The following is a 25,949-nucleotide window of genomic DNA, read 5'->3' on the forward strand; positions in this document are numbered from 1 at the left end:
TGGCAGAGTCATAGATTAGGCAATCTGCAGAAGGAGTTGGAGTATACTGCTGTGTTCTGTGTTCACCACTGTGTTCACTCGTGGATCTGGGCTGTGGGTTTGTGGATTGTATTTTGGATTATGAGGCCGTTGTAGGTAAGTGTAAAGTTTAAGATAGTTTATGTTGAATGTTTCATTTCTATGCATTAAATCGTTTTTAGCTCATTTGATTTCAGTCCTCAGTAAACGTTTACATGACTGGGCTTTCTGCATTGCAGGCTGCAGGAGTTAATGTGTGTTGATGGAAACCCTTGCAGTTGAATAGAATATTGTAATGCCTTGTGACATTTATTAGTGCTCTGTGGTTTACCCCAGAACCCAGTTTGGCAGTGAGTTCAGCAATGCAGTGGTTACTGAGCTGGGAGATGTTGGGTACTAGGGCACCGCCTGGATCCCGTTCCTATTGCTTCTCTTCGCTGAAGTCCCTATCTGTTGAGAGGGACACAAAGGCCTCCATCCAAATGACTGCACTTCATTGTTTGAGGAAAGGGGTGGTCTCTGTACCCATTCAGTAGGATGATTTGATGGAGGGTCTTTGTAGTGGGTACTGTATACTCCTTATCTAATTCCTGTTCTTATTTGTTTATATTTACCTGATACATCTCATCAGTATCTGTATAACTATAAAGCAGTTAGAGGGGTTAAACTTCCTCAGTCCTTGTCACAATAGTCTTTTAATTGATAGACAGACTCCTTGAGTTGTGACTGTTATGCAAATATACAGAGGATATTCACTGTACAGTGCAGCCAGCAGGGAGAGACAGCAGAGGTTTATACTCTTTTAAGTTTCAAATTGGGCTTATCATAATGATGGAATGATTCCATTGTTTCTATGCACAGAATACCGAACTACAGTTCAGCCTTGTTTCAAAAAAGGAATAAACTGTATAGGGTACATAGTACCTTGTGCATGTCATGCTTTACTAGATTGTAAATAAAAGCACACAACTACATTAAATTAATAAACAGTATGCAGTAAATTTGCAGAATTCTCAGGGCTTTCCATAGATGGCGATTTCCCATAATTTGAAGCACAATGCCTAAAATATAATAACTTACATTTTAAAATTAGCCAATTTACCATTGCCTTTTTCTTTTTTATTAAATTGTTTAGCAATGCTCCTCACAGTGAATTCTAGGTTTCTGGATAAGCGATCACAAAGTTTGTATGGTAGGAAATTTAGACTGTAAACAAAGTGAATGACAAAATATTCTTTGCATAGCACTGTGTAATATGGAGGCATTATATAAATAAACTATAAACAAATACCTGTATATAATGTATAGTTAAGGGTGCATATTTTGTATATATTGTATGCCTAATGTTTAAGAATTATACTGTATATATACATAGAGAGAGATTAATACAATTGAGCTTAAACTACATGTCTGTCCAGGAGCCATAGGCAAGTGGAGGTAGTGTGACACTGAGTATATGAGAGCACAGTCATGTCACACTGTGCATTTCACTAACTTTTGGGGTATATTTTTTTTTGGTTGCTGATTTTCATAAAACGTGGGTAATACATGTCATTATAGCAGCACAGTGGCGAAGTGATAGCACTTCTGCCTCACAGCGCTGGGGTCATGAGTTCAATTCCCGACCATGGCCTTATCTGTGTGGAGTTTGTATGTTCTCCCTGTGTTTGCGTGGGTTTCCTCCGGGTGCTCCGGTTTCCTCCCACACTCCAAAAACATACTAGTAGGTTAATTGGTTGCTATCAAAATTGACCCTAGTCTCTACCTGTCTGTCTCTCTGTCTGTCTGTCTGTATGTGTGTGAGTGAGTGTCTATATTAGGGAATTTAGACTGTAAGCTCCAATGGGGCAGGGACAGATGTGAATGAGTTCTCTGTACAGCGCTGCGGAATCAGTGGCGCTATATAAATAAATGATGATGATGATAGCCTGCAGTTAATGAGCAGGTCCCAGCTGGGAATCTGCCATCTGTCACCTTAGATGTAATCTTCTCCTTCTGATGTTATGAGAGAAAACCAAATATGTGGTGGCTCATGCTGTAAGGACACTTTTTATTAAACTCTTATAGACACACAAGCTACCTCCTAAATGACATGTCATCTGCAGTACTATTGACTGCTAGATTTGCATCACCAATGATGCAGACCTGGAAAGGGTGCATACATGTCTTATGTCAGTCTGGACTCATGAGCAAGCAGTAAACTTTCTAGCACAATGCCCTGAAGGCCTAAGTGCATTTTGTTTTCTTTAAAACTGGAACTGACGGAGCCATTACTCTTAGCTGTCTTAATTTCTATCATGTAAATATCACGTGGTCTCACTGTGATGTCATGTGACCTCCGGCAAACCTAACAGGGACATTTATCTGGACCTAGGCAGAGCTTGTCAGTGCTTAGTATCAGTTTGTGGCATACAGCAGTGGTTCCCAAACTTTTGCAGTTCGCGGCACCCTTAGAGTCTCCAAATATTTTCAAGGCACCCCTCCAAAATAATTACTGAGCAGTCCTGTTTTAGAAGTAGTTGGGTCAAAAAATTGTAATAAATATTTCGGTCAGGACAGAAATACTTATTTAGTTGTATGCAAAAATGCTCCCTCTGCATCCAGGCACTCTGTCCCCTCTGCATCCAGACACACAGCCCCCTCTGCATCCAGACACACTGCCCTCTCTCACACTGCCCCCTCTGCCCTCTGTCACGCTGTCCCCCTCCTCTGCCCTCTCTCACGATGTCCCTCCTCCTCTGCCCTCTCTCACGATGTCCCCTCCTACGCTGTGTCCCCCTCCACTGCCCCTCTCATGCTGTGTCCCTCTCCTCTGCCCAGCTGTCGCACTCCTCTGCCCAGCTGTCGCACTCCTCTGCCCCGTTGTGCCCCGCTGTTACACACCTCTGCCCCGTTGTGCCCCGCTGTTACACACCTCTGCCCCGTTGTGCCCCGCTGTTACACACCTCTGCCCCATTGTGCCCCGCTGTTACACACCTCTGTCCCGATGTGCCCCGCTGTTACACACCTCTGCCCCGTTGTGCCCCGCTGTTACACACCTCTGCCCCGTTGTGCCCCGCTGTTACACACCTCTGCCCCGTTGTGCCCCGCTGTTACACACCTCTGCCCCGTTGTGCCCCGCTGTTACACACCTCTGCCCCGTTGTGCCCCGCTGTTACACACCTCTGCCCCATTGTGCCCCGCTGTTACACACCTCTGTCCCGATGTGCCCCGCTGTTACACACCTCTGCCCCGTTGTGCCCCGCTGTTACACACCTCTGCCGCGCGTCAGCCATAGAAAAAAAAGAAAGAACACAGACACTTACCAATCCGCCGGGCGCCGGGACCCAGCATCCACCTCTCTCCCGCAGCAGCTGTCACTGACGTTGATATTCAGTGACAGCTGCTGCGGGAGAGAGGAGGCTGCTGGGTCCTGGCGCCCGGCGGATTGGTAAGTGTCTGTGTTCTTTCTTTTTTTCAATGCTTGGCACGCGGCACCCCAGTGATAGCGCCGCGGCATCCCTGGGAGCCGCGGCGCACAGTATAGATTTATTTCCTATTTGAAATATCAGTTTGAAATTAAAAATTTAAACTTCATGGTACTAGTGGAGTAGCCATAATGTGGAGGCAGACATTGTGTACGCTGGACTAGTATTCATGATAATGCATCCTATTGATTAACTAGAAATTTTAGATATTATTGATTACATTATTTAGACATCCTAGTGAATTGATTGGCTGAATAATGTTTCAGCCCACAAAATGGGTAAGTCTATTGCTTGTGACTTCTAACTAGCAATCTTCATAACACTGACTTAAAGGGATATCAGATATCCCTTTTTTGGCAGCTCCAGTAACATTTTAAATGCATATATCCTTTTTATATATATTTAGTGCCTGTGGTGATCTATTTTTTCCTGTATATCTTCACTACATTGGCCCCTGCTATCACTGCCTATTAACAGACCTATACTACAAAATTCCACACATCGTCTTATGTTTAAAAACTATAATTGCCAAGATTTTAGTATTATTTTCATGGACACTTTATGGCTAAAAACATGTATCGAAACATCATGTGCTGTATTGTCTTGTTGGACCCTGGTGCACAGCAATTCCCAGGATATGGTTACTGAATTTAATTATAATGTACTTTCTTGGATTTAGAGTATTCCTCGTCAATAAATATTAACTTACACAACAGGGCACAAGCTAGAACTGCACTCAGTGTGCAGAAAAACAACATTTTAATTGTACAGTTGGTGAATATTTAAAGATAGGGACTTTTTCAAGGACATACATTTCCAGGGTCAAATCATTAAAGTCCGAGACTGTTCCTAATAGTATGGAATAGTTGGCAGCTAGGAAAACCAAGGATATTGTCAAAAGTAATTTTACTTTTATTCCCTAGGGGGTCTTCAGTTTTTGTGAAACTACAACTCCCAGCATTCCATGACAGCCCATAAGTATATAGCGGAAGTTGCAGCCATCACAGGGACCTCTGTCCCTAAAAATAAGTTCTTATGGAAATTCCGTTCCTAAATTACCCTCCCTACCTGTTCCATTGAAAATATAAGACAATATAGCCACTAGGGCAGCTATAGCCCAATCATGGAAGCAACCACTAACCCCCCTTCCTCCATCGAATAAAATTATTTCCACAGTGCACTACAGTTTCGATATGGAGACCGTGGGGGTGCCGTATTCTACTGCGGCTGCCTCACCACTGATGGAGTTGAATAGCTGGCATGTCTATACACCTGGGGGAAAAGGTGCCCCTTCTCAGGCTGACTCACAGGTTGTTACTACCATCCCCCCTGGGTTGTAAACACTGGTTTTCCAGAAGGCTTATTTTGTGTCTTCCCATCCTTTGGGACATTTGAACATTCCCTTTTCTAGTATCCTGTATACAAGGTATACTTCAGGAGAGTTGGCAAGTATGGCTTTTGAATACCTAGGCAAGGGATTTAGCTGATGTGATATACTATGTACCCCTCCTTCCCTTCCCCTTTGATATGTCCTTTCCTCTCCCTGTTTTTTTCTGTATCCTTGTACCTACTATTTCTGCAAAAACTCAATAAACCTTTTTCAGTTTTAAAAAAGAAAATAAGACAAGATCGAATAATCAACTTGACTCTCGGAATGAATATATAATTTATAGATAAACATATAACACACATTAACTGTTCTCTGTAGTTCAGTATTTGTCTGCAGCTCCCTCCCCTTCTGGTCGGAAGGCAGGGGACTTTCTAATATACGTGCTGGATGTGTGATGCAATCCCCTCCAATGACTCAGTGTTAATTTAGGAAAAAAAAAAGTTTTTCTTGAATCTTAGGATATGCACACCAAATAATATAAATGCATTGGTTGCGGAGCTGCAATGCATAGGCTAATAAAATAGAATAGAGGACCACACATATTTTTACAGTAATGTAGATGGGGTGATCTGTCCTGTCTTACAGTTCCTATGATATCAAAGCAGTACTGCAGTAAATAAAAGTGCTGTGGACTTTGCAATCTGCGGGCTATCATATCACAAGAAAACTGCTCTGCTAGTGATCATTTGTAATGGGGCAGTTATAAGCAGGATGTGTGTGAAAGCAAAGTTTAGATAATTAATACAAAATAATGCAAATAAACTTGAGTTGGTTCTTTTTCCAACAATGGGTCCTTTTTACTTAGGTTTCAGTTTCTATTTGTATGGATGGGCTGTTAACCCTTTACTAATTGTACAATGCAGTGTATTAAAAGTTGGGGTTATACTGGTTATTAATGATTATTAAGGTGATAATATTTGAGTTCCATAGTGAACACTAAACTCTGCCCCAGTGTGTGCCCTCCACTGGTGCCCTGCTCCAATCACCTGGGATTTAACTTAGCTAAAATGCACATGACTGACCTTGTACTATCATAGACCTTGTACTATTATTATTTGTTTGACATCTATAGCCCATTCTGTGATTTTGTTTGATTGCCCCTGTCCTTTGCTCACCTTAGAGATATTGAAGGTTCATTCTGAGGTACACTTCTGCTTTTTTCAAGTTGTGATCCGATTGAGGGGTAAAGCCTGTATTTATGAACCTTGGTAGTATTATTATTATTATTGTTATTATTATTTTTCAATAATAATTTTTATTAAGGTTTTTGTAGTTATAGGGTAGACATACACAAAAACAAAACTAATACAGTAATGGGATATATGGGATGGGAGAGGGAAGAGGGGGAGGGATTAGAAAGTGGGAGCAGTACATTGCAGTATGTTTAATGAGTAAATACAGAACACATCATCACAAGGTGTGCACAGTCATTATAGCTAAACTAAAGACAATACACTCTAGTAATTAGACCGGAGGTGATAGAGAGAGTGGGGGTCTCTCTGAATCTGGCATGGTTTGGGTTCTACAAACAAATTGGGTCCAAGCTAACCATTTAATGTGTGGAGTGGAAGCAGAAGAAGAGTATGGAAATCCAATAGTCTCCATATCACAACTTAGTTGAACTTTTGAGATAATCTTGGCTATCAATGGAAGCGTGGGGGATTTCCACTTCTGAGCTATCACCACACGAGTAGCTGTAAAAATGTGACCTATGACATAACGTTCACTTAGTAGGGCTTGGGGGGGGGAGAGGGGGGAGTGTAAGAGGGCCACTTCCAGAGTATTTGGGACTGGAGATTGTGTGACCTTAGATACTAGTAAATTGAAAACCTCTACCCAAAGGCTGCGGACCACCGGACAGCTCCAAAAGATATGAAAAATGTCCCCTATCGCTCCACACTCACGCCAACAAGCCCTGGACTGAGACGGCCAAATCTTGTGGAGCCTATCTGGAGACATATATAGTCTATGGAGTCATTTGTATATCATCTCTGTGTGATTCAAGCATTTCGACATCTTATGGGCATTATGATAAATAGTGTCCCATAAATAGTGTCCCATTGAGATAGTTCAAATACCCGGCCAAGTTATCTCTCCCAAAATAGCTGGGAGGCGGTCTTCACCGGTTGACTATTTACATTAAGATGAGTGTACCAAAAGGAAATGGCTGCCTTGTTAATTCCAGAAGTTAATCTGACAAAGAAGAGGGCTGGAGGGTGGTGTAGGGCGAGGTGACACTAAGGGAGGTTAACCAATGCCGTATTTGAAGGTACTTGTAAAATTCTTGGTTAGGGATCAGGAATTGCTCACTCAAATGAGAAAAGGGCAGTATGGACATATTAGAGAGATTTTAATGTTGGTAATGCCCCTAGAATACCACAGCGATAATTTTGGTATAAGCTTAGCTAGCGCGGTGAGAGAGAGGTTAGTAGTGGGAAGAGTGACCACATTAGGTACCTTTAAAAACGTGTCCCAAGTTACGAGAGCATCTCTCGTGAGACGGGGGAGGTCAACCTGAGGGGTCTCCAGGGTTTAGGGATCCAGAGAAGATCTGCCAATGGGAATGTAGTATTAAGATATCTTTCCAGGTCAACCCAGGGTTTATGGGAACTCGGGAGTGACCAGTCCCGTAGCTGGGCTAAAATGGTCGCTTCCTGATATTTAATTAGATCTGGTAGGGCGAAACCTCCTATCTATTTTGATCGGGACATAATCGAGTGAGCTAGTTTAGGTGGTTTAGAAGTAAGTATATATAACGTAACCTATCAATATAAAACTTGGGCAAGACCAAAGGTAATGTCCAAAATAAATACATCATTTTGGGTAAGAGCGACATTTTAAACACTGCAATTCTACCTAGCCAGGAGACCTGGGGACACTGCCACAATTTTGTAAGAGCATTCAATTGTTTCAGTAAAGGGGTATAGTTAATATCAAGCAAAGAGTCTAAATGTGGAGTAATCAAGATCCCCAGATAAGGCATAGATAGGGTTTTCCAAGAGTATGGGAAAAGCCGCTGAGATGCAGCAAGAGCTTATATGAAATATTGATAAGGAGAGCATCTGTTTTAGATGTATTTAATTTGTAAGAAGAAACCGCTCCAAATTTCTTTAACAAATCATGTAAAGCTGGTAGTGAGGTCTCCGGGCTAGTAATATATAACAGGATGTCGTCTGACATAGTTTAGGAGTGGTTGTTGCTAAGGTGATGCCTGGGAGTTGTCTAATATGCTCAGCCAAAGGCTCAATAAATAAAAGGAAAATGAGGGGAGAAAGTGGGCATCCATGTTGGGTACCATTTGACAGCATAAATTTATCTGAAGTAAAGCCGTTACTATAGACTGTAGCTGAAGGGTCCCTATACAAAGCTAGTATGGATTTAGGTATCTCCCCACTTAAACCAAACTGGAAAAGGACCCCACCCATATAGCCCTAATGTAGCCTGTCAAAGGCCTTCTCTGCTCCAGTAACATGATTACATGATGGGACCTATTAGCTTGTTCGATAATGTTAAATGTCCTACGGGTGTTATCGGAGGCTTGTCTCCCAAGGACAAAACCAACCTGATCCGGATGGATCAAGGATGGGATAAGAGGATTGAGTCTGCTAGCAATCAGTTTAGCATAGATTTTATATCTGAATTAAGAAGGGCGATTGGTCTATAATTCTGGCAACGGGTTGGGTCCTTCCCCGGCTTAAGGATTGTAACAATACGGGATTCCAGCATTTCAGAAGGGAAGCTCCCATGCTGGGTACCTGTGTTAAATAACTGTTCTAGAAGTGGGATGAGCTCAGTCTGGTAATAGAAATAGTGATAGAAATTACTATTCACAATCAGTAAATAAACCCATCCCCCCAACAGCTATTTAATAAATAGCCCTCCTTCTTCCTAAGGTTAGCCCCACATACAATTATAAGCCCCCAAACAACCCCAGCATTAAATAAAATATAGTTCCATCATATCACATGAAATTAATAGGTACTACCACAATCCTTCTATTACATTAAATAGCCCGACCATCAACTAATGTGACGGGGAGGTTGTGTGCAATTATTTTGGGCAAGGTGGGGGGGGGGGTGATCTGTACAAGTTGCTGTATGCAAATATGCTGGCAATGTGGGTTATATGCAATGAGGTCTCTGTGTAAAGTGCCTAGGAGAGGGTCTGAAAGCAGATTGCTGCTGATACAATCCGTGGGTTTTCCATCCTAGCTTCCATTTCTCATTCTCTCCAAGCCCTCATTTATTCTTTGGTGGCTCCTACCAGTTCTTCTTGGCTCCTCTTCACTCACGGCGTTGTGACCTAACAACGTCACAACACTGGTGCGGTTATTCTTGGGGGGATAGGAACCAGTGCACAGACAGTGCCTCGCCCCCGAGGGAAGTAGGGCCCACCAGGCAGTACACCGGTTGGCCATTCTGACACTGCTTATTTCTAAAACATACGTAAAAGTGTTTTTCACATTATCTAACAGGAGGTAACCTGCCCTCCTATCACTAGCAATTTATGTAAAGACCATAAATCTCTCTTTATCTTTACAGAAATATATTTTTAATTTTAGTACAAAAGTAAACATAATAAAAAATAATTATATACTATAACAAAATAATACAAATAGGGAAGCGCTGGAAAATTAGCAATACAATTTATTAAAATATTATATCACATTAAAAACCTATATAGGTAAATATACAATAAAACATCAAAGAATACATTCAAATGTAGTTAATTGACCCTCAGCTTAGAGTAATCAGTTGTAGCGGGATTGATCCTATTAGCGCCCTTTATTGAGTATTTTATATACTATAACAGTAAAACGATATTAAAACATAATATGGATCATATAAACATTTGCATTTCGCTGTGAATTGATATTGTATGCTACAAAATAAATTATATGCACACAAGAGACTCTGGTCTGGTGCTATAAGAATGTGTATTCTAGGCTTAGTAAATGCTGAAGTGCAGCAGAGCTATGCTTTGTATACCTTTGCACCTATTTCAAAGCCCTGACAAGTCCATATCTATTAGCAGTTGTGTCACACAGTAGGTCCTTGTCTAATATAGAGATGTGATGTAGGGCCTCATTAGGAGAAGGTAGTTAGTGGTGTCTACAGTTTGCAAGATGGATGCGGTGTATAAAGGACTCCTTTAACATAGCGCAGTCACAGGATCCAAAATATTGATGCTGTTCCAGAGAAAGTTTGGGTGTGACGTGTAATGTTATTTCTCTCTACCACTTGATGGAAGGGCGAGCAGCACATTGGTCTAGTTTAGTGAGAACAGAGGCTTCTTATGTATGGTTTAAGCAGCAGGCCTTTCCAGAGCATAAAAATGGTTAATTTGAGCCTATTTAATTTGTTCACATTTTACATTAATCTATTTTTTACTTCCAGTGAAAGAAATGAAAAAGTCTGTCTTTATGTTAGGCCTCGTTTGTCAAAATTTTTCAACTGCAAAAACATAGCAGTGCATATTAAAGTAATGCCTTTGGGCTGTAAATTGTAGCACAATGCTCCCTCTTTATAAGCTTAAAACATGGGCTCATGTTATACTGAGACTGGCAATATAAAGAAGGTGACATTTAATGGAATTAATTGGAATGGCGTAGTAAAATATTGTAAGATGTCATTAGCAGAATGCATTGCCAAAATATGTGTAATAGGGGTTATTGCTCAGAGAAAGGAATTTATGTTACACAATTCTTCCTACTTTTAATTGTTGGGCCTTGGGTAGACAGGCATGAAATGAAGAAAAATGAATCATGCAGGAAAATGATATAATTTTTCTGCTTACTATGACTATGTACATAGACCACATGTTTTCTCTCAGGGATCGATGATCCCTATCTCCACAGCATTAAGCAACTTAACTCTTATTTGAAATATAGTGGGCAGAGAGGCAGAGCACACAAGCCAATTACATCTACCAAAGCCATTAGACTTGATACTAAGCAGAAATTAGGTGTCTGTTTTTTTTAGTTTTCTTTTTTATTTTTATTGTATTTTATTTATATAGCACTCAAGTTAACATAGCACTGTGAAAACATTATTCCAGTTTGTCTGGCTCATGTGAATGTACATTCTAACTTTGGAACCTGAACACAAGATCATTTGGATATCTCATGTGATAAATGTGTAACTAGTTACACATAGCCAAACGTAATATTTTTGTCTAATTAAAATCATATCAGGATTGATTACCTTTTGGTTCAGCTAGCTAGAAAATCCAGTCTAGCAACGAGTGCAATGCTTGGGTCCCTGTTTTGTGAAGTTGGTTATTTTGTGATCTGGCAGAATGAGTGGCCTATTACAGCCAGACTGATCAAATTCTGGTCAGTCTATTTGGTTAGTTGGCCAAGACCAAACAGGCCCTGAGCCATGTTAGGACAATTTAGTTGAAAATATTCAAATGGGCTAACCCGGCGGTTCCCAAAGTGTGCACCGCGGCTTCCACTTGTGCCGCGGCACTGTCACTGGGGTGCTGCGGGCAGCCATAAAAAAACCAAAGAACACAAAAACTTACCAATCCGCGCGCCGCCGGGACCCAGCATCCTCTTCTCTCACACAGCTTGTAATTTCAGTGACAAACTGCGTGAGAGAGGAGGATGCTGGGTCCCGGCGCCACGCGGATTGGTAAGTTTTTGTGTTCTTTGTTTTTTCTATGGCTGAGAGAGAGACGGAGCGTGAGAGAAAGCAGAGGAAGGGGACAGCGTGACAGAGGAGGGGGAACTGCGTGAGAGAGGGCAGAGAAGGGGGACAGCGTGACAGAGGAGGGGAACAGCGTGACAGAGGAGGGGGGCAGCGTGACAGAGGAGGGGGCCAGCGTGACAGAGGAGGGTGACAGAGGGCAGAGGAGGGGGACAGCATGACAGAGGAGGGGGACAGCGTGAGAGAGAGCAGAGGAGGGGGACCGCGTGAGAGAGGGCAGAGGAGGGGGACAGCGTGAGAGAGGGCAGAGGAGGGGGACAGCGTGAGAGAGGGCACAGGAGGGGGACAGCGTGAGAGAGGGCACAGGAGGGGGACAGCGTGAGAGAGGGCAGAGGAGGGGGACAGCGTGAGAGGGCAGAGGAGGGGGGCAGCGTGAGAGAGGGCAGAGGGGGCAGCGTGAGAGAGGGCAGTGTGTCTGGATGCAGAGGGGGCAGAGTGTCTGGATGCAGAGGGAGCATTTTTGCATACAACTAAATAAGTATTTCTGTCCTGACCTAAATACTTATTACAATTTTTTGACCCAACTACTTCTAAAACAGGACTGCTCAGTAATTATTTTGGAGGGGTGCCTTGAAAAAATTATGGAGACTCTAAGGGTGCCGCGAACTGCAAAAGTTTGGGAACCACTGGGCTAACCTGATTGCCCCATGTGTAGAAGGCTTTTCTGGCTATGAAATTTGATAGGTGAAGCTGCAAAAAATATTTTGCTTTAGTAAGCAACAAAAGCAGTGTTTGCAGTTATAATGATGGTAATTGATGTATAACTGTTAGACTTTTATCAGACTTCACTGATATTTTGTTGCAGAAATGTCAAATTGTAGCATTTTTACAGCAGGTCAAAACAACAATTGACTAGATTATTCACACTGGAGTGCAGATTTATCTAGCGACGTGTTCTAATAACGGTGTCTGTCTAATGTTTCCTTTTAGTCTCTTTTGAAGAAAGAGTCTATTTCTGTGGCTGTGAGTCAGTAGAATGCTATCCTTGTTAGTCATACTGCTTCACTCATTTGGAACATCAGTGTTACCATCCAAGAGAAGAGAGTTAGTTTTAAAATTATTTATTAAGCCTGAAGAAAGGCACAAGGCCATTGAAGCTGACCTATAACCATGAAATAGAATTTTGTCATTCAGTGGTACCGAAAATAAAAAATAGGAAGGTGTAATTTTTTCCATTTGTAGCAAACATCTACTAAATATTTTTTTAATTGTGTCTTTTGCTGTGATGCCAGACATAGTATATTTTGGTGTTTTGGCTTGCCTGACAGCACTTTTACAGTGCTACAGAATTACATATTTCGTTACACACCAACATTAAAATACTCTAGAATTAAAGCATGAATTTCAATATGAGTATATTTCCCCAAAAAAAGTAAATTACAACTGATTTGCTTCATTTACAATTTAACTATAGTTCACACATAGGGGTTCAAAAATAGGCCCCATAATCTCCATTGTATAGCTTTCATTTCTGTACCCAACAGTTCTGTGACACATCCAGCCCTGTATCATGACACACAAGTTTGTCATAAAATATTTGTTTGGGATATATTATTTTTTGTAGTCTAACAGTCATAGCCTCTGTTGCATTGCATGATATCAGAAAATATTTGGGTCAAGCAATCAAAGCATTTGCATTTCTGAACTATATAAATGCTTTTTTATGACACTAAGGACATTTTTTGTTTTGAATCTTGAAGACAATGTTTTAGCATATGCATGGTTAAAAGTCACTTCAGCGACCAACCTACTTCCAACCTTACGACCAGACCTTACATTCAAGTTCTCTGTTTTCCTCTGAAAATTCTTCTCCATTTATATCTTAAATTATTCATAATCTGCTTGAGTCATTAAGGAGAGCAAATCATAAAAAAGGAGTAACTTTGCACCTGGGCAAAACCATTGCATTGGAGGGGGAGGTACATTTAAAATGTGGGGACAGATTTATAGTTGGGGTAGGGCATGTCCTAGATCAACTTTAAATTTCAGTGTAAAAATAAAGCTACCTGAAAAAACAGTCAGTATTTAACTTATGTGCAAAATTATAAACTAATTTGCACTCCTTGTATTGTAACATGGTTTGTCCCTAAGAACATATACTCCTTTTTTTTTTGCCTTACTTTCCTTAATGACTCAGGTCTGATTTCTTTATTATGTGTCACTCCTTGTGTGTTTGAATGTTTTTATTACATTTGACAAATTGTCAGAAGGTGCAAAATGCGTCCCGTTTATGTAGGCATAAGATGAGACTTTATTTCCGCCACCTCAGAAAAATCTATTCCATGAAGAAAAAGCCTGTGCATCCTTCTGCAGGTCAAGGAATTCCCTCCTAAATGAGCCTACTCTACCCCTTTATCTCATTTAAATAATGTTGTCCTGCAGAACCAAATTTCTTTTTTGTATGTGGGTGCAAAAGTGGGCGCACTCATTCGTCTAATCCTTACCCAGCAAGGGGAACCCCCCATCGTCTCCCAACAGACAGTGCGAATATTTGCTGATCACAAATCTGTATGTGTACATATTTAACCGTCTGTGTTCACGCAATAGAAGGCACATTATGTCATGTTCATTTTTGGAAAAGAGTCTTAAACTTCTGCGCTGCCCCACAGTAATGTTTTACAGACTTGTTCCACTTTTTAAAGAAACAAGCCGCAGTGATTGTGTTACATATATAATGTTCTGTTATTTCAGCTATTTTATTACCCTTAGTAATAATTAAGTTAAGTTATTGCTGGCTTTAATATATGTTAATGTCCAAGTGTGGGTGTAATTACTTTCAAGAGGGCATGGACTTTACACTGTACTGTCTACCTGGCAAGGAAGGAGTTAATCCATGTGCATTCATTACCTTTCGTATTAGAATAATGCAGGGTCAGGGTTTCACAGCAGCTGATTCACAACCAGGTCAGTGCCTTGAGCCACCCAGGCAGATTTAAACCCATCCCAGGCTTTTTTACACGTGTGCTACTGGGCCAAGGATGCTGATACATGTTCTCCCCAGCACTACAGTTTAATCAGATTTCCCCCCAGAATGCAGTGGGTTGCTTATGTATTCTGTATTGTAAGGGACATCATCAAGTTCCAGTGTCCACTGGAATATCTGTATTTATCAACCACTTCCCAGTTAAACACTTTCATCATATACCCCAACTTTTGAATTGGGTCGTTCGTCACAGGGGCATGGCCACATCCTACTGGTGGCATGTCCGACACTAACTTGAGCGGGCCCATCCCCAGCCACCTCCAAAACGCCATTTCAATGCACCGTGCACCAGTGGCGCTCAGCACCTATTCAACATTACTCTGCATTGACCGCAGCTTAGCACCTAACTTTCCCACTACGGAACAAAGCTGTGGTTGGGACAGCAGGATAATGTCCACTGTAAGGACTAGTACACACGGTCTTGTTTTTATTCCAGGATAAAGATCATTGATCCATAAAGGTAAGTGCTTGTCAAGAACATGGGTATCTGTACATAACGGAAGAATTTTTGCGTCCTCGCTAGTCCTGCATTGATTTAAGAAACCCTTGCGCATGGGAATCAATGATCCCCAGTGTGTCTGTATTTTTTCCATCTACTGGAACAAAGGTAAGATGCAGTGTAGGTAGTTAAAAAAGCTTCTGTGTACATTGCCTAAGACTTGGTGATGATGGTGCACCAAGATGACCAGAATTAGTGGGAATATGATCCCACAGCTTTGTTTATCACCCAAATAGAAATACAGGGAGGGTTTCAAGGAGCTTAAAATAATGGGAATATTACATTAGTAGGGGGTAAATGTATGAACCTCCGGATTCTTCAACTCCGGCGAGTTCAGCGTCTTCAGCGCTTAAATTTAAAGCGGCGCTGCCTTGTAAAGGAAGTCTCCCTTTACAAGGCAGCGCCGCTTTAAATTTAAGCGCTGAAGACGCTGAACTCGTCGGAGTTGAAGAATCCGGAGGTTCATACATTTACCCCTAGAGGTCTCATTTACTAACATTGCATTTAAGGGCACAATTTGCATTAAACCCTAGCAACCGATTTGCTCTTTTTATTTATCGATTTACACAATGAAAGTGTCTGGTTAGTTGCATTGGTTTAATAACAAAATGCAGTGTTCGTAAATGAGCCATAATGTGTGTAAAGTTCAGTAAGTCTATAGTATAACAACTTGGCTTCCCAGGACTTAACATAATTTTCTGTGTGGTTTGGAACACGGGAGAGTAAGTGCTGGCACACATTGGAAAAGAGGGCATGATCAGCCCAGAAATTGACATGTTCCTATGGGAATCATGAAAGTAAAATGCAATGTTTTACCTTAACTTGTCCTGATCTTCTTTAAAAGTAAAGTATGATACATTATTTCCTTCCTTGTGCATCACAAACTGGAAAAACAGCATTGCTGCAGCTTACAGACTCTGGGAGGTATCAATAATCTAAACTGGTAAAGTGAAGGCTGCTGGTTGTCTGCCAGTTATTTGTTTTCAGTCCTGTGTACTGTGTACGAGTATACTAGTTGGCACACAGCATTTATTACTCTTAAAGTTGCAATCCCACATAGAGTTTTGTTTTTAATATGAATTTGTTATTTTTCTAGGATGTCATGCTATAAATCAGTATTCCCTTTGCTAAATTTATATTCTGCCTCTCCTTCTCAATGCAAAGTACATGTATATACATAAAGCTTTTATAGCATTAGATCTTTAATGAGTGTTTCATACTTATGGTCAGGGGAAGGCTGGATTTGGGGGCATATGCCCCCTGGGCAAGTGGGCTACCTTGGGCTGGGTCACTGGGCCACCTGCATTTTTTTCTTTTTAAAATGTTCCTAATAGGCTTCTGAATTGATTCTTACCCCCCGGGCTAAAATTTTCCAACCCTCCCTTGCTTATCGTTTTTTTACCCCCATAAAATATTTATTGAAGGTGCAACAGTCAAACATCACAAATTACAACACAAACAATCAAAAGTAAACAGACACAAATACAGAATATTATTACTCTGGTATATAAAGGATACAGCTCTGCTCCTGCAGCCTGATTCTCCTGTCATATATCTCACAGATAAGTCTATCGTCAAAACTGCCATTGTTTTCTGCCTGGTTACCTCCGTTACTCTCTTCTCTTACTACAAGGATAAAACTTTTGACAGCTGTCATCTTTAATTCCCAAATCTGTCTATTAATAAATTATTATAAAGAGAAAGTTCTCCTTGTAGCTGCGTTTATAGGAACAGAGTCTCATCCTGTAAATATATGTTCTGCAGTAAGAAAATATGGTTTAGCATAGGACGGAGAAAAGTAATAATATTTGTGTGTCCCATAGATTATAAGCTTGCGAGCAGGGCCTTCTCACCTCTTTGTCTGTTTTACCCAGTTTGTTTATTAGTTTACTGTGTTTGTCCCCAATTGTAAAGTGCTATGGAATATGTTGGCGCTATATAAATTGATGATGATGACGATGTGTTCGTTACGACTTCTTTCTTCCTTCTCCATATAGATATACGTTTCCTTTCCCTAAAACATAATTATACTCAACCCTAGTCCCCAGTCACAATATTACCCATCTCCACACAACATTCCAGTTTTCATTTTCCAGGTACCACAATCCCCACCTCTTTTCCCCAGTCATAACATTCCAGTTTCCCCAGTGACAAAAATCCCACTTGCTTTCCCCAGTCACATTCCACACTTCCATTCACCAGTCTTAACATTTCAATTTACAGAATTACAACAGTCCCCAATAACTTTTCACCTCGTTCATAACATTACACACTCCCTTACACCCTGTTACATTCCACGCTTCCTTTCACCAGCCACAACATTCCACCTTCCCTAAATACAACAATCCCCACTTTTCCCGAATACAATCCAAACTCCTTATCTACTCACAATATTCCACGTTCCTGTTCCCCAGACACAACACTTCACGCTCCCTTTTTCAAGGCACAACAGTCTGCACTCCCATTGTCCAGTTAGGATACTCCACACTCCTTTTTCCCAGTCACAGTGCTGAATGCTCCCTTTCCCCAGACACAACACCCCACACTCCTTTTCTCCAGGCATACCACTCCCCAGTAACAATACTTCATCCACCCTTTCTCCAAGCACAACACTCCACACTCCCTTTCCTCAGTCACAACGCTCTATGCTCCCTTTACCCAGACACAACACTCCACACTGCCTTTCTGCAGGCATAACACCCCTTAGTCACAATACTCCACATTCCCTTTCTCCAGATGCAAAACTCCACACTCGCTTTCCCCAGTCACAACACTACACGCTCCATTTCTCCAGGCACATCACACTCCCTTTCTGCAGGCATAACACTCCTCAGTCACATTACTTCATCCACCCTTTATCCAGGCACAACACTCCATGCTCCCTTTCCCCAGATACAACACTCCACACTTCCTTTCATCGGGCTCAACACTGCACCATCCTTTCTGCAGACAGAACAGTCTCCAGTCACAATACTACACGTTCCCTTTCTTCAATCACAATACTCCACACTCCCTTTCTCCAGGCACAACACACCACACTCCCTTTATCCAGGCACAACACTCCATACTTCCTTTCCCTAGTGACAATGTTCCACATTCCCTTTATCCAGGCACAACACTCCACACAGCCTTTCTCAAAGCATAACACTCCACACGGCCTTTCTGCGGGTACAACACTCCCCAGTCGCAAAATACTCCACCCACACTTACTCCAGACACAGCAATCCACACTTCCTTTATTTGAGTCCAGGGAGGAACTACGTGTGTACGCGTGTATATGTATGTGTGTGTATGTGTGTGTGTGTATATATATATATATAATATATATATTGTGACAAAGACACTGGAATAGTGTTTGCAGACAGGTATATTAGTCCCAGGTTTCTAAACTACATGTTTTAAAATCCTAAAATCCCAGAGAGCGTGTTTATATTTGGGAAATGCTTCTCATAGAGATGTTCAGCTTTACGGAGAAGCTGGTAAGGGTCCCTGGGTTGTAAATGGAGCGAAAAGGGTGGGCTCCATTTACAAAGCCCAGTCTACGTCTTCTGTTCTGCTGTCAGACTGATTAATGCTGGCACCTGTCATCTGTGTTTAAAAGGCTGCTAGGCAATGGATTCAATCTCACTACCTGGGGAAAGGGACTGCAGAGTCTCTGAGAGGAATTCTGATATTTGCTGTTAGAAAACGGTGTTGGAGCTTCTTATGTTGTTTTAGTTTGTTAGTCAGAAGAGACTTGTATTTAGTTATTAACGAACAGGCAAGGTGTTTATTTTGAAGTATCTTTTATCTTCCTGCTTAAAAAAAACTGTCTGAGGCCAGGTGTACTCAAAACCCCGGACTTGTGTGATATTTCGGCTGCTACACACTACCATCTACCCCAGAGGATGACACTTGTCCACCTACCCAGGTCACTATATATATATATATATATATATATATATATATATGTATGTATGTGTATATGTATGTGTATATGTATGTGTGTGTATATATACACACACAATATATAATAATATAATATGTGTGTATTTCAATATGTCTGAATCTAATTAAGACTTGATTTAGAGGGTAAAGCTACATCAGAGAATTATGAAGTGGCAATATTTTATGGACCTCTGGATTTATCCTGAATTGTTGATCAGGAGTCGCCATCCAACCATTACAGGCCCTCATATATATATTTATATTGTACTTATATGGAACGGATAGATAAGCAATAGAGAGTATCTCATCCTGAGAGAGTGCAGCCTCAGTCATCTACTTTTGAGCTATCATTTTAAGGGCAGAAATTAAGGTTTTGTCAACAACATTTATTCCTTCACCATAGCATTGCAATACCTATTATTTTCCTTGTAGTAATATTCCCCAAACACCCAAATCCATATTCTTCTGCACTTCTACAGTTTCTGTGATTTTACACCTACAGTATAATCCTTATCCATTACCCTTGCCTCACTGTCAATTTCCCATCATCAATTGTTCCTGCCCTCACACCTGCCACTACAACCCATATTCCATCACTCAGAGACGTAACTAGGAATGAATGGGCCTCATTTCTTTTCACCTTTCCACCCAACAACACTCTGTGAATAGGCTAGCGGCATATAAGTGTTCTGTGCAACCATATTTATAGGTCTAGGCAACTCTGCAGTTATATGCTGTTGTGCAGCACTTGGCAAGAAGTTGGTCTATGTTCCTTACACATGAACACTGATCGGTCTGTGAATGTAGTCTATAGTGTTCAGAGTAAAGCAGTGCTTATCTGACAGTAGTTTAGCACCTATGCTGTTTGCTATGTACAGGATAATACAGCAAAATATGTAGATTTCCCTAGGCCACATAGGGGTGTGTAATGCACCCACCCACTGTTAGCCTTAAGAGATTGAGGGTCCTCCGTTAAAAAGATTTTCTGTCATTATTGAATAAATAAAGTTAAACAAATTTTATGGTCAAATATAGAAAAAGAATAATTTTATTTAAAATAAAGATAAAAAATGCTTAATATTAATACTAAGGCGTATATTCTCTCCACCAGCTAATGCCATCCTGAGCTCTCGGCAGTCAGTGGCAGTATTTCTATCACCACTGTCCTTAGGCTGTTAAATAGGCTTTCCCATATTTTGAAACAAAACCAGAGAAAAATAAGCCTGCGCTTGGTATATCCCACATTATATATGGTACCAGCTGCTTGGCAATAAGCCCACGCTCGGTATATCCCATACTGTATGTGGTACCAGCTGCGTGGCAATATAAATGCCCATATATGTATACAAAACAAAAAAGACAGTTGTCAGCGCTTATCCTTTATACTGCATATCTGTGTGTGTCTAGCAAAATAAAAACATGAGCTATTAGTTCATATTTTGATCAAAAGATTTAAGCCTGCATCCCAGCGTCAAGGGTACCTCATTATATGCAGGTCCTACACTGACCTATATGCTTTAAACACCAATAAAATGCAGTTGAAATCAGATGCACTCACCTCCCAGGTATAGGGGTTTACATCTAGCAAGGGCTGGCTTGTGAGCCACACCCAAATGTGCCTTAAATAGGCTTAATGGACAGCTGCTATGACAAAAAGGCAATATTTTGAAACAAAACCCATATTTTGTCTGGGAAAGTTTCACTGGGGGCCCCCAGCAAAGGCTACTACCTTCGCCAATTAAGGGGCTTTGATAAATAGGAAAAATCCATAAATAGGGAAAAATGCGCATACATCTATGTTTTTTTTTCCTATTGATAAATAGACCCCTGGATTTCTCCAGGCCCCATAGCAGCTGCATGGGCTGGTATGGTTATTGTTACACACCTGTCATTCCACCACAAAACCCTTTCTCCCAGTCACTGTAGCCTCTTTAAGTACCCTGTTCTACTTCAAAATTTATTCTACCACTGTAAAGTAATTCCTGTCTTTTAATCTCTGCTTAATTGCCTCTTCTCTAATTCCCTCTGCTATTTTTTCATGCTTTAATATGTTTTTTCCCCAACATCAGTCTGTCCCCTTTTCTTCTCATACTCTGCTTTGTCACCAGAGAACCAGTTATGTATCTGTACGACAACTGGGCCCATTTCATCATAGACAAACACTGTAATATATGATATTCAATGTCCACAAATGTTAATTGTTCTTGTAGTTATTTTGTATATTATGATGTATCGTCCTGTGTAGAGAAAGCTGACATTTTTTGTTGCTGTTTTATCTCTCCAGAATCTAATGGATGATCGTGATTCACAGTGATCTTGTCTTTAGAAGAACAACTTATTGATTTGCGGGAAACTCCCTTGAAGTTTTGAGGAAATTCGCTTCATACCTAACTCATTATCTGCATAAGAGTATTATATCCATTGTCAGCTTGGTGAATTGTGGGACTAACAAAGGATTCTTCTACAAGGAATTCCTATTGGATTGCTTAAATAGCCAGGATGCCGATTCTGAAGCAGCTGGTCACAAATCCCAATGCATCCAAGAGGCGCTCACGGGCAGACCTCACAGCGGAAATGATTAGTGCACCCCTGGGAGATTTCCGTCATACCATGCACATAGGACGGGCAGGAGATGCTTTTGGAGACACATCATTTCTGAGCAAAGGAGATGAGCCGCCAGAACCAGAAGAATCTACCTCCAAACCAGGGCTTTTATCGCGACACTTCCGAAGCAGCAAACGCTCTCTTTCAGTGACACGAACCGATCGCAGAGACATGCTAGGGTCACTCAGGGACTCTGCCCTCTTTGTGAAGAATGCTGTCTCATTGCCACAGCTCACTGAAAAGGAAGCAGAGAAGAGTTCATCCAGAAAAAAGATGCCCAAAAGTCTATCCTCCAGCCCCGTCAAGAAGATGCCTGAAGAGCAACAACACATAAATGGGGCTTCTGCTAGCAGCCCAGTACCCATTCAAGAACCCACTTTAGCAGAGGTAGATTTTGGAGAAATTACAGAGCTGCGAGAGATAGCCCCCAAGAGCAGCTATGGCATGAAACATGCAGAGTCTATCATGTCATTTCACGTTGACTTGGGCCCATCCATGTTAGGAGATATATTGAGCGTCATGGACAAGGATCAGTGGGAGCAGGATCTTGATCGCAGTCTTGATGAGCTGGATGGGAATGGGGCAAGCTATAGCCAAAGTTCTGTATCTTCAAGGCAGACGGGTCCTTCTTCAGTAATTCCTGCAACACAAGTTCCTGATCATGAAAGTCTTCCCATGTCTAGAAGAAACCATAAGAGTAAGCCCACCAAAGACAGCCATTCAGTTTCCAGGGGTACGTCAGGAATACTAGAGGAGAAACCAAGGAGAGCAAGAGACTTTTCCTTCATGGATGAAGAAGAAGAGGAGGATGAGATAAGGGTGTAGGAAAGAAAGATTGTCTTCTTATTCAGCTGAGAAGCTATCCATGCATAGAGCGGACTGGCTTATCCCCAATTTAATTTGAGCTTGGGAGAGTGGGGCTATCCAGGCAATAACCCTTTTATCTAGAAGCTCTGTAAATGCTCTTCATGGAACCGTGGACGGAGTTTGTAAGCTATACAAAAGAACATTAAATAGCAATAAAAACTCCAGCAAAAAGATAAAAATAGAGAACTTATGAGACCCTTATTCAGGTTTCAAAAAGGTCAACCTTGCTTTATTGCAAAACACTACAGTCTAGCAGTCTTGTGAGGAACATCGCCACATAGAGGAGATGCAGAGGTGCAATTTCAGGCTGGAAAAGAATCTAGAGACATATATGTATCACTACAAACCATGTCAGTTCATTTACCCTGGAATTGTTTTTCTGCGTGTATTCCCATTATTTTCATTTACCCAAACATTTGGTCTATGCTTATAGGTGTTAAAATGATGGAGTTAAAACTGGAGCTCTTGGTCAGCTGTGCCTGTACAATGCATTCCGGGAAACAGCCATTCGCCGAATCAACAGATTTCCAATGACCAAAAGTCACACTGACTTTTAAGTGGCCTCATTACTTGTGATGCACATGTACACTGACAATCAGATATTCCTATAATGTGCTTTGGCAGCAGGAAAATTAACCATTATTACACGTTACAATGACGTTATGGCCATTCAGTGACTATTTAAAGGCAAAATACATTACATAAAAAATGCCAAAACTCTATAACTTAAATAATAATGTAATGATCAATGGCCACGGTACTCCATGTGTTTATAATTTCTTGATTCTTTGAGAGTTATTATCCTTTACATTGCCAGTAAAATGTACACCAATATCAGCAGAGATATTTTTTTTTCCTGTGGGAATAATACTAATCTTTAGAGGAATTTATATCCCTAATAACTTCTTGTGTATGAGAAGGTATTTTTTGTATCCTTGTTATTATTTATGGTGCTTGGAGTAAAATAAAAATGACACTATCCATTTTACTGTGCACTGGACTAGACATGGCTGTTTTGCAGTATAAGATGAAACTCTTTCCTGATTGGTCATCCAAAATATCAGTAGAATTAACTTCTTGTCCTATGCTTGTTCTGTTTCATCATTTAGATTAAGAGCCACTTATTGTTTTCAGAATGTATTATGAAGGACTTGAGTGCAGTTTAACACCTTTGATTCTGGGCATTTTTCCACCTCTTGTGCCTGTTTTGGCACTTTTGAGCTCATCATGTTCCAACCTAAGTATCATTTTTCTGTGCAGTACCCATACAAATCATACCTTGGTTTTCAGAAGACTTTGCAGAAAAATATCATTGGTTTCTGTAAAACCAAAAAGTAGGTAGTTTCCAGAAAGTGGTAAATAACACGTTTTTCATCTATTTACTAGAGAAAGTTGGGCAAACAGTTGTACAGAAAGGATTGTCATAACTTTTTTAAATGGATGCAAATCTCCCAATAAGAAAGGTGCCACATTTTTATGGTTGACTTTGAATATTCGTATTCCACGCAAGCCTTACCCCACTACCACTTTTTTTGAGTGATTTTTCTTATATTTAATCAGATATGAAATGAGTGCATTGTAAAGGTCATAGATGCACCTAAGCAAACAAAAGTGGGGAAGACGTACCGTTTTGGAAAATAGACAACCTACTGCATCAAATGAGGGGCCAATTATGTTTGGAATCCTGCTTTGAGTGCTCCCCTTTTTGAAAGAGAGAAATATGGATACACCTGTGTATTTCTCAAATGAGTTGTGCAAAACCTTGGTTACTAAAACAGCCACCCTTTTTATATTTACATAAATATTGTACATCTTTTTGTTTTATGATCACAGTTGATGCTACTCTTTTTCCAAGCAAGGGTTGACCCCTTTTTTTTTAAGCAACATGGTAAAGGGTCATAGTCCAAAGTTAAAATAATATATATTTTTCTTATTTATTAAAATAGAAAAAAAAAAGTGGGGCAACCTCATTTTAAAGCAGAGACTTCCCTCTTTAAAATGAAGGTGTCCCTGTTTATTTCAGAGCTGAGGTAGGTTAACAATTGAGCATCGATTCATCGGTGTATTTAATCTTAGTTCTGTAACAATTGCTTATTTTTGTTGGTTTTTCTGCTGTCATCTATCTGAAATACAAATTGATCTTAAATTAAATATTGCACGTTTCACTAACTACAAATTTCCATGCATTGGCAAAATTCTTTATAAAAAATAAATTATTTTTTACAATTAAATGTACTCATGAATTAATTCATTATTTTATGTATTGAAATTAGATTTATACTCAATGTAAACACAGAGAATAGTCAGGTCCTGTTTCACTTTATGGAGCAAGACTCTTGACTTATCCCTGCTTCTTGTCCAGTACTATACAGTTTAACTAATATCCCTGCTGCTTAACCTCAAATGATCTCTTAGGCAGCATCTACATTGAGAGGATTCCCTGGTGGCTTTTTATGCATTCTATCAGCAGATGAAGACGGTTTAGTCACATTAACCCTCTTTATATTTCATTTTACCCTTTTTGTCTGTTTTAATGTAATTGATAAGAGATTAATGTATTATTCCTTAAGTTAAGCTTGCTTCCACTATTTAACATTCCATATAGTACCATTGTCTTTTATAATGACTATTTCTTTGTGTGGCATTACCCCCTCATAATACATTATCATGTATTACTTTGGAAGGGCTGGTTTGACACAACTAGCATGGCATGATGTTATTGCAGCTTGTGCTAGATCTGAAAATATGAACAAGATCAGGTAAAGGTTATATAGTCATAAACACCTAATTTGACACATAACCATACATAAAACAATTTATCTTACAGTTTTCCTGTGCTAGGCAAAATAACACAATGTTTGACTTTGACCATTTAAGGGTGCCATAAAATTATATAACTGATCACAGAAACATTTATAAAACATTCAAATTGATTTCGGTGTACAATGATAACTACAAAATAAATGCTGATTTCATTATTGGTTTGGACAATGAGAATAAAACATAATGAATGTTAAAAAAAGATTTTCAGCTCATATATAACAACCTGTTTTATAGCTTTCTAATTCTCCAGGTTTGTTGTGAAAACACACACTTAATTAAGGCACCCTTAATTAAGTGTGTGTTCACAATACTATTGATACCCTTTATTTACAAAGTACTGGCAGTGCTGTACATTGAGCTGATCATGATACAAATAAAAAGCATACAGTGAAATGATAAAGAATATAAAGAGGACCCTAACCAGATGAGCTTACAATCTAACAGGTATGAAGAACACTCGATACATCAGATAGTGGAATAACAATTGTAGCTGTTGATGAAAGAAGCATTATCAGCAACCAATCCTAAAGCAGCCAATGGCGACTGCCAGTAGTAAGGTATGGCTGGAATGACGAAAGGCATTAGAAGTTGGAGACATAAAAGAAGAACTGGTCATTGTAGAAATATTAAGACAGCTGCTGGCAACCATGACTGTACTTCA

The 25,949-nt window shown here is 40.3% G+C and overlaps 1 protein-coding gene across 1 annotated transcript; it reads left to right on the top strand.

Annotated features, from left to right (window-relative positions):
• Positions 1 to 24,696, top strand: CDC42EP4 (CDC42 effector protein 4). The gene is made up of 2 exons (XM_075216843.1): positions 1 to 135; positions 21,279 to 24,696. Exon 2 carries the CDS (start codon positions 21,494 to 21,496, stop codon positions 22,421 to 22,423), a length of 930 nt encoding a protein of 309 aa, XP_075072944.1. The 5' UTR covers positions 1 to 135; positions 21,279 to 21,493; the 3' UTR covers positions 22,424 to 24,696.
• Positions 24,697 to 25,949: the final 1,253 nt, after the last annotated feature.

This window comes from Mixophyes fleayi, chromosome 6 (genome assembly GCF_038048845.1).
Source record: "Mixophyes fleayi isolate aMixFle1 chromosome 6, aMixFle1.hap1, whole genome shotgun sequence".
Classification (NCBI taxonomy): Eukaryota; Metazoa; Chordata; class Amphibia; order Anura; family Limnodynastidae; genus Mixophyes; species Mixophyes fleayi.

Excerpts from the sequence above, each read along its gene's own strand:
- CDC42EP4 (XM_075216843.1), top strand. The coding sequence starts at position 21,494 with ATGCCGATTCTGAAGCAGCTGGTCACAAATCCCAATGCATCCAAGAGG.